We start from the raw sequence: 10,434 nt of genomic DNA, 5'->3' as shown, positions 1-10,434 counted from the left end.
ATGTTTGTTTATTCCATGTGTAACTGTGTTGTAGTATGTGTCGAACTGCTGTGCTTTATCTTGGCCAGGTCGCAGTTGTAAATGAGAACTTGTTCTCAACTAGCCTACCTGGTAAATAAAGGTGAAATAAAATAAAATAAAAAATTGGCTTTCCAGATCTAGATATTTGACTTGGTGATATCACCCTTTATTGTAGTTATAAAAGATAATTGTCATGCAACGTTAAGAAATGCATCTGTAAGTGTTAGAGTGTTTGAGTCTGATGGAAGGAACAGTATACAATCTCCTCTCACCTGTGCTGACACTTCCTAGTCAACTACATGTGACCCATAAACCCATGTGAGATTGCCCCTCTCATTTTCACTTTCAATTTTGCTGAAATGAAGAGACCATAAGTTTTCTTTTCTTGTAACATATTTGGGAGTGGCAAAGTCATAGATTTGGGATCAGAGCCAAATTGACAGCAGAAAATGTCAAACTTAATTTTCACTTTCAATTTTACTCAAACCATAAGTGATCAGAAATATTTGTATTAATTTTGAAGTGTAATGCAGCATAGTTTTTGTCTATTTTTCTTGATGAGGAATTGAACAGTACAACTATCGCTAAAAATAAGTATAATGTAATTAATTCAGGAGAGAAACTGCACTGAACTCAAACACACACATTAATTTGGAGTGCAGCAGATATACAGTAACTAGTGAATGGTCTTTACATTTAGATGCCTTAAAATTCTATCTAAAAAGGAATATATTGGAATTTTCCCATCCCAATCTAACCAACCTACTACACATTTTCAAAGTGGAAGATTTCAAAAAAAGAATAATCCAAATTAAGAAAAAATTAAAAAGAACATGTTTTGATTGACTATATTTTCACACCCCAGAGTTAATTAATACTTGGTTAAAGCACCATTTGCAGCCATTAAAGATGTGAATCATTTTGAATAATATTCTACCATGTCAGTAAATTTTGTTGGAAATCTTTGATGGACAGCAACATTCAAACCTTGTCTCTGATTTTCAAGCAAATTTAATTCAGGACAGGGACTGGAGCGAACAGAAACACTCAACACATTCAGGTGTTTCTTTGGAATTAGATTTTGTGCAATTATTGTCCCGCTAAAGAAATACAACTCTATCCCAGGGTTAGGTTATCAGAAGACAAATGGGTTTTCCTCTATCTTTTTACCTGGGCTTTGCTCCTTTCATATTTCCTTTTATCCTGACAAACTTTCCAGTCCCTGCCGATGACAAGCATACCCATAACATGGTGCTGCCAACACAATACTTGAAAATATAGGGGGTTTCACTCTGTGTTCTGTTGTATTAGATTTGACACAAGACTGAAGTTTTTCAATTTAGACCATAAAGTGTATGTCTTTGCTGTGTTGTTTCGCAGTATTACTTAACAGCCTTAATGCAAACAGAATGAATGATTTTGAGTTTGTTTGTTTAGCACAGGCTCCCTTCTTTCACTTTGTCATACAGGCCAGCAATGTGGAGAGGATGCAATGTTGTTAATCGTCTCTATTTTCAAGTATTGTGGTGGTAACATCATGTTATAGATCATCATCACTTATGTTAGCAAAATACATTATGTTCCCAGGGCACATGAGTGGGGAAACTTGTTAAACCTGAAATACAGTAACATTGCTGACATTCCCCCATCCTGCCCTACCTTGAATGATGGGTTTATAAGGACTTGTCTCCCAGCCCAGATACCATTGCTGTTCATCTGCCTGTCTTCCAGACCAGCCCAGAGTACTGTACCACTGCTGTTCAAATGCCTGTCTATCTGTCCAGAATGAAGCTTATCCTGACTCTCTCTCTCATCTGCACTCTCTCCTGCTCAGGTAACACCTCTGACCTCCCAATGAGATGTGCATAACGGGTTTTTTGACTGCATCACTCCCACATGTCTGTGTTGATATTTCAACATAGCTAAATTGCTTTTACAGTACATTTCTCAATTTTCTTATTTAATGTGTTTGTATTTATATTTATTTTCTTGTTTTTCAGTTGAGATGCTGCAGTGTTTCAACTGCACTGGTAAAGAATGTGTAGACTCATTTATAGTCAACTGTTCAGCCCTTTTGGAAGGAACATGTCTCACTGCAACCATCAATGCAAAAGGTGTGTTTAGAGTTTGTTGTCCACTTCACTATAATGCTTCAAGACGAATTAAATGATGCCGTTAGCTTCCTCAAGAAGGATGTTTTTAAACCCTCCTGTAAGATTACAGTGTACAATATGTATTGGTAATTGACTCATTGCTCTATGCTACTATTTCATTAGATTACATTCTAAATTGATCTCTCTTTCTCTGGTTCTGTAAATGATCTGTTACTGGTGCAGGTCTCATCAATTCAACCCAGGTAGTCAAGATGTGTTCCCCAATCTACAGCTACGGTGAAGCCACAGTGTTAGTGAACCTGGGCTTCTTACACATTGCCTCTAACCAGTTATTTTGCAACATCGATGGGTGCAACCAACAAACTCTACAGCCTGGTAAGATAACTGTGTCTTTTACCTAAATTAGGTTTGGGGTTTTTAAAGGTCAAATGCAGGTGTTTTCATCTCAATATCAAATAATTTCTGGGTAACAATTAAGTAACTTACTGTGATTGTTTTCAATTAAAATGGTCAAAAATAAACAAAAATCGCTTCACAAAACAGTCTGAAATTTCAAGCTGTCTTTTCAAACAGCTCTTACGCTGGAAGGGCATTATCTTCATTTTCACAATTGCACAGTATTATTCCAACCTCATAGTGCAGAAACATATAGAAAACACAGGGAAATCACGTTTTTGACTTTACTGGGCCTTTCAGCAATGTATTTCATGTCCTGATTTCAGTTGTTATAGTTTGAATAAATATACAGTGAGCTCCAAAAGTGTTGGAACAGTGACGCATGTTTTGCTGTTTTTGAAATGATACAATGACAATAAGGTTAAAAGTGCAGACTGTTCGCCTTACTTTGAGGGTATTTTCTTCCATATTGGGTGAAACATTTTGAAATGACAGCTTTTTGTATATAGTCCCCCCATGTTAGGGGACCAAAAGTATTGGGACAAAAGTTTCATATTTGGTCCCATATTCCTAGCACGAAATAATTAAATCAAGCTTGTGACTCTACAAACATGTTGAATGCATTTTCTGTTTGTTTTGATTGTGTTTCAGATTATTTTGTGCCCAATATAAATGAATGGTAAATAATGTATTGTGTCATTTTGGAGTAACTTTTTATTTTAAATAAAAACAGAATATGTTTCTTAACACTAACACTATATAACACTAATATTATTATGGATGCCTCCATGATTACGGATAGTCCTGAAGGAATCGTGAATAATGATGAGTGAGAAAGATACAGATGCACAAATATCATCCAGAACAAAGAGAAAATGCACCCTACTGTATCTTGTAGTTTACCAATAAAATGGGCGGATGCTGAAGTAGACATACTTGGTGTTCACATCTCAAAAAATATAAATGAACTGACCACAATTAATTTCAATAGAAAGTTAGCAAAAATAGATAAGATTCTGCAAGAGGTAAATAATTGTCATTTTATGGAATAATCACATTGATTAACTCTTTGGTCCTATCACAGTTTACTTACTTAATAATGCCTACTCCAGATGACTTGTTTTTTTAAATCATATGAGAAAAAAAGATGTCATTTTATTTGGAATGCTAAGCCAGACAAAATTAAACGTGCCTATTTATATAATGAATATGAGTTTGGGGGGCTAAAATTATTAAATATTAAAGCTTTAAACAAGCCATACAAAGCTGGTTACAATGTCAGTTTTATCCTCCATTAAAGATAGAACAAATATTACTATGAATGTTATAGTTAAATTAAAATATACTGATTCATAAAAAAAACATTCTTTATGGAATTGTATTTTTAAATGGTATTATATTTGTTAATGACATTATGAATAGAAACAGAGAAGTTATGTCACATATGCAGTTATTGAAAATATATGGGAATATCTGCTCAATCCAAATTTACAACCAACTGATTGCAGCACTACCACAAACATGGAGGAGGCAAGTGGAAAAGGGAGAAGGTAGGGAACTTGTTTGCCTGCCATATATTAAAGATACAAATTGGCTGAAAGGAACTGGCATAAATAGAAAAATATACCAGTTTCATCTGAGGACAAAAATGTTGACAGCTGCACCATACAGGTTGCAAAATAAATGGAAGGAGAGTTTCAATGTACCAATTCCATGGCATATGGTTTACAGAGTTTTTCAATTTAAATTATTATATAAAACTCGTGCCACCATCAGAATGCTATATATATGGGGCATACAACAATCTCAGCTCTGTAGATCTTGCTGCAAAGAGACAGAATCAATAGATCATTCATTCTGTTATTGCCCCTATGTAGCTTGTTTCTGGTCACAGGTTCAGGAATGGTTAAAAAAAATCACAACATGCAATTAAAATGAATCTTCCAAATAGCAGTGTTGGGTGATTTGGAAATAAATAATATAATAATACTCATAGGAAAGGTTTTCATCTTTAGCTCACAATCTGTGGATAATATACGTTTAGAAAGGTTAAAAAATGTTGTAAAACATCACAGCACAATTAAAAAATATATGGCACATGGAAACCGAATGAGGGTGGTCTATGGTGATAAGTGGGATGGGCTGAGAGTGGCTGAGGGTTGGGATTAAAGAGCTGATGTTTGGTAATGTATTATTGTTAAGTAACTGCTTTATATTAAATACCATGTATGTAAAATGTGTTTGTAAAATGTATATGTAAATTGTATACATAAAATGTATGTATATTTAGCAAAAAAAGATGTAAAAAAAACTACAATATTTGTCCTCTGAACGGGGGCGTTCATAAAAAAAATTCAATAAAAAGAGCAAATGCATCCAACATGGGGGGATTGTGTGCAAAAAGTGCTGCAATTTCTAAACAATTCATGTGATACCACTGTACCTTTGGCTCTGTACCTCAGGAGACAGGTTAAATAAGGATTTTTAAGCCTTGAGGGGGATGCAACTCAATATTAGGAAGGTGTTCCCAATGTTTGGTATACTCAGTGTACACAATCCATGTCTAAACTGTCTCAAGGCTTAAAAATAATTATTTAACCTGTCTCCTCTCTTTCATCTACAATGACTGAAGTGGATTTAACTAGTGACATCAATAAGGGATCATAGCTTTCACCTGGATTCACCTGGTCAGTATATGTTTTGTATACTCACTCTATGTGGAATAAATACTGTACACAAATATCCATCTCTGTTCTCTTCCTACAGCCTCCAGTCTTCTGGCTAATGGAAGACAATGTCCCTCCTGCAGCAGCTTTAAGGATACGGTGTGTAACAGCACTGTGGCCTGCCTGGGTGTGGAAGACCAGTGCTTTAGCGGCAGTGGTGAGTTGTCTTGTGGTTATTTTCATGATACCAAACCTTATCACATTTGTTCATCTCTAAATAACCTTTTGCTGTTCATACAGAGCAGCTAATAATTGTTGAGCTTTTAGTTGTTTTACAACAGATCTAAATGTTGGGAAAACTATGTTTTTATCTATTACAGTAACACCTGGCATTATCAATTCTACTACGGTGAATCTCAAGGGCTGTACAACTTCCAACGTGTGCATTTCCATTAATCAACTGCTGCCCTCAGTGAATCAACTGCTGCCCTCAGTGAATCAACTGCTGCCCTCAGCGATTAGCATTAGTGACCTCGGAAATGTGTTCACCTGTGAGACAGCTCCTGTAACTGTAACCACAGCCCCTGTAACTGTAACCAAAGCCCCTGTTATTGTAACTACAGCCCCTGTAACAGCCACAGCCTGGTCCATCAGACTGAGCCTAGTCCTTCTGCTGCTGGGCCTCACCATCAGCAAACTTATCTGATATAAACAGAGATTAACATATCGGGACTCATCTGACAAGATAATGCATTGATTACAAAACAACAGAATGTACAATGATTTTCATGTATTGTGAAAGATATACTTGTTCTTCCTTTAAAAGTTGTGTTGTACTGCAGCACAGCTTGCAGGCTGCCGCAAAATTCTATGGCACGTTATTTAAGTGTCAGCCATTGTTGCCATTAATGGTAGTTAGTGCTAGTTTGCCCACCAGAGGGCATCTTTGAGAAGCTCAGTTATTGAAATGACATGGAGCTGTAGGCCTAAGAGTCAAAGGGATCCTTAAATAGAACAGACTATATGAGAATGATTTTTAGAAATGTAGCTTGTTTAAATTTGATTAATATTTTGGTGTTTCAATTCCAATCCATTTCTTACTGTAGCTGTTTTAGCGTAACTTACTTACTGGCATAAAGGCCTACTTAAATATACAGTACATCAATCAATGACTCATTATTTTGTGCATGTCATCACACAGCATACAAGTCATCCATGTATTTAAATACAGTCAAGCATTTTAGTTATAAAACTAAATAACAAAGGGAGCCTTGATTATTTTTACAATCACGGCTAAAGCGATTTCATTTAGGGTTTCAGTTAGGAAAATATGGCGCTGTACCACGTGACAGGTCTGGAGTAGGCCTAGGCTACTAATTGACTGTGAGTGAAGATCAAAATAATCCTTATATTTCCACATACAAATCTGATTGATTTATAAAGACCAGGCCCATGCTCTGTCGTTCAGTGATATTTATTCCCAAAGTAATTCGTTATGGATCCATCCAGATGAGGTTAGAAAACAGTTAATTTGGTGGACTATGCAAAAGAGATGGGAGAAGTGACATGCCTCGCAAACAGCAATTAATATTGTGCATTTAAAGTCCCTAAACTCTGTTAGAGTCCTGCTGATAGTTGAAATGAACATCTGCATTTTGAAAGAGTATTTTTATCATTATTTTATTAACGAAAGCATAAAGATGTTAATGAACAAATACTGGACAGTATATGCTATATATACATTTTGCGGTTGCATGAGGTTTGGAATTAGAAATGTAAAAACTTTAGAGTAATTTATACATTGCAAGTTACAGGGATTTTTCACACCTAGCCGAGCTATTAGACTATCCTTTTGTAAAGGTATGAAGAGTCTATTGTCCTGCTAATAGCCCATCATGGAAAAGTTGTTTGCAGAATTCACAGCCTGCTATGCTTGTGAAAAGCTAAATGCCTCCAGCTATCCATCACTATTGTAATTAAAAACACAGCATCTACATCTGTACAGTGGTACAAAAAATATTATTGAATTCGCCCCAAAAATTTAAACACACATCATTTTCAACTTTATACTAACAAGTGGTTGCCATGGTGAATAATCCAATAATAATTGGTATGACACGGCTCTCGGAACTCATTAAGAGGTGGCTTCTAAATGAAAATAATTGCAGATCAATAAAATGTCCCTGTAGATCTAATTAAATGTAGAGTATTGGAGGATTCTACATTAATATCTAAGGGGCATTTTTTATTAGGGCAAATCTGGTCTGTGATAGTATTGGAAATGTAAAATCTTACAGAGAATATATAAGAGGATTTTATATAATTACAATGCAGCGTTAATAATAATAATAATCGTTAGATAACAGATCGGCTCTCGGAACTCATTAAGAGGCGGCTTCTATCTTCAATATAATCATTCATTCAGACGGTTAAAGCCATAGGTTTTAGGCCTGCAGTAGGTTATAATAATCCCTGCCTTCCGAGAATGTTAAAAAGTACAAAAGTTATGGGTGGAGTTTGAAAAGTATTAAAATAAACCAATGTTAGCCTTTACATGCTTTATTCTCCAAATGTTTAAAGTGCATGTGGGCGACGGAGAGAAATAAAATGGTGCAGTTTGAGGCTATGAGGTGGAGAGTGATGCGGGCGCTAGAGATAAATGAAATGAGTACAAGAAAAATAAGGAAAAATAAAGCTTGCAACAAGCATCTGATTATTCATTATGAATAGGATTTATTTTGTTAACATTCTTCATTGTAACCACAATGTCACAAATAATTGAACACACACAAGCAGATTAACTTGGTCAAAACAGTCAAAACATTTCTATATTAAAGACTATCAGAAAGAGTGTTGGTACTTATTTTTTGGATCAAAAGCCATGAGTGAGTGAGTCACTCAGCTTTATGCTGACAAATCCTCACTGGACTCTTTCTTTCTGTTTCCTCTTCACATCAGCAAAGAAGCACTCCGTGTTTCCGAAACTGACGTTATATAGAGGGGCTAACACTCTTTCACACTGTGGTAAATAAAGCCAGTTTGTTACTTAGAATTATATATTGCTGTCTTTCGAGGGAGATAAACCAAAAGCCCACCGTGCCTATTTTTTTTATATCGTCAGTCCACATGTCAAGTGTAATTCCCCCATTGTATTTACCCAAGTTCTCTTTTAACTCCAGGACCACCGACAATTTTTTGTTGTTGTTGCCTGATGAAGGACTCTTGTGCCAGAGAAGAGACACTCTCAGACTGAAAACACCTCCATTAATTTACAAAAAGATAGTCAATTTGTGTCAGTTTAGACTACAGATAGATCAGCGTTCTAACTCCCCCTTGTGATAGTGTGGTGCAATGACAGAATACCACCATCTACCACTATCGGTCGCGGCATAAGCTCAAAACATTTAAAGGAAGAACCACTGTAAGTGAAATTGTGTTATAAATATGGAATTTGCCAGATGATTCCCTGTTACATTATATAGGGATTTTGCTTGATGGATTTTTTTCTTATATATTACTCTGTATATATATCAAGTGTGATTGCTTGTAAGTTTAAAACAAATAATATTTTTCAAGGCCATTAAAGTTTCTATCACTCTACTGTCGTGACTTTACTTTCATTAATCTGATGAATGTTATTTATTTAATCCACTAAGTATGTTTAATTGTTACCCGATTAAATTAATCATGTAACAATTAACTCATTAGGATTTGGGGCACCACGGAAGAGGTTATTTAAAGAGTTACCATCTCCCAAATTAAACTTTATAAGGTCTTTACCTACAGTTAGAAATGTAACACTTTAGAGTACTTAAGCATCGAATTCATTGCAAGTTGAGGGATTTTCACAACATTAGCCAGGCTAAAAAAAAGTATATTGTCCTGTGTGACGACCCTTCCACTCTGTCTGCTGAATTCTTTCTCTTTGCGCTTGTTTTCCTCAATAGGATGTCGGTGGGCGGAGCTGGGAGGGTTGTCAGAGAAATGGGACAGACCTGGGCACGGGTGTGTCCCAGGATAAATGCACCTCTTCCGCATTAATTGGAGAGACTCTCTCCATGCAGACACTGATAGATTTTGGTTATGGCATTTTTGTGGCTGTTTTTGTTTGCGTTTGTTTGTGTTGGCACCTTTCAACACCCCTCATTATCACATTTATGCACGCAACCACTCACTTACGTTACTGACTACACACACCATTGTTAATTGTATTTAGTTTACTTTAGTTAAGGAATAACAAAATATATTTATCTCCACGTCATCTCCCTTTTTGTTATGGGCTTGGAGCCAGTTCGTGACAAGAGGGGGCTCATCTGGGATCTTAAGGTTGGTTCCTAGACATTTTGGCATATAGCACTTTGTTGCATTATGAAGGACTAATACTAGTGTTGTTGGGCTTACTAGTATGTGTGTTGTGTTTGGGAGAATGTGGAGTTAATGTTTGAGAACTCTGTAGGTGCTTTGTTTGCATATTTTGTTGCAACTTGTTTGAGTTGTAATGTGGTGCCCAGTATTGGTTGCCTTTGTTTGGTAAACTTGCCACTGTGGTGGATAGTTTGTTGTGTGCTGCGTTGGAGAGCATATTGGTTCGTTTCCAGGCCCCTGCCCAGGCTGGAGACTGTTGCTCTACTCGCTGTTGGGACATTGGACCGAGGAGGTGAGTACAATCGGCTGTGTACCTCAGTAGGAGATTTGGGTAGGGTAGTGACACTTGCTATAGCCTTTCTTTTTCCTGTTAGGCTTAGCGACGTGTTTCACTTTGGAATACGTTGGGCATGGTTATTTTGTTAGTTATTTTTGTGTGGTGTCTGTGGACTGAGCAGTTGTCTTGGGGGTACATCTGTGGCTTGGGGGAATCTGCCAGAGTGCTGGGTGGTTTATTTCCTTGCCAGCGGGCTACAGTGGTAATTACCCACCGCAAATCTGCACGAAGACTAGGGTTGAGGTACTGTAAGTTTTGGGGAAGCTCCATATATATCTCATCTCTCTCTTCTGTGGTGCCCAGTGTGATTGTCACTTCTCTTCTGGTCCGGTCTGGTGTGTTCAGCAGAGGGAAAGAGCTTGATTTTTTTTGTATTTACTTCTGACTAATGTAGACGAGTTCATTTGCTTTCGGTGGGCGGAGCCGGGAGGGTCGTCAGAGAAATGGGACACACCTGGGCTCGGGTGTGTCCCAGGATAAATGCACCTCTTCCCCATTCATTGGAGAGACTCTCTCCATGCAGACACACTGATAG

General features: G+C 36.9%; 1 protein-coding gene across 1 annotated transcript; it reads left to right on the top strand.

Moving 5' to 3' along the window:
- The first annotated feature begins 1,744 nt into the window (after nt 1-1,744).
- On the top strand, nt 1,745-6,362 carry LOC139025309 (uncharacterized). Its single transcript, XM_070440381.1, has 5 exons — nt 1,745-1,855; nt 2,022-2,135; nt 2,358-2,510; nt 5,298-5,414; nt 5,578-6,362. Exons 1-5 carry the CDS (start codon nt 1,786-1,788, stop codon nt 5,901-5,903), a joined length of 780 nt encoding a protein of 259 aa, XP_070296482.1. The 5' UTR covers nt 1,745-1,785; the 3' UTR covers nt 5,904-6,362.
- Nucleotides 6,363-10,434: the final 4,072 nt, after the last annotated feature.

This window comes from Salvelinus sp. IW2-2015, unplaced genomic scaffold (genome assembly GCF_002910315.2).
Source record: "Salvelinus sp. IW2-2015 unplaced genomic scaffold, ASM291031v2 Un_scaffold2494, whole genome shotgun sequence".
NCBI classification, from domain to species: Eukaryota; Metazoa; Chordata; class Actinopteri; order Salmoniformes; family Salmonidae; genus Salvelinus; species Salvelinus sp. IW2-2015.
This window is presented reverse-complemented; position numbering and strand designations above follow the sequence as displayed.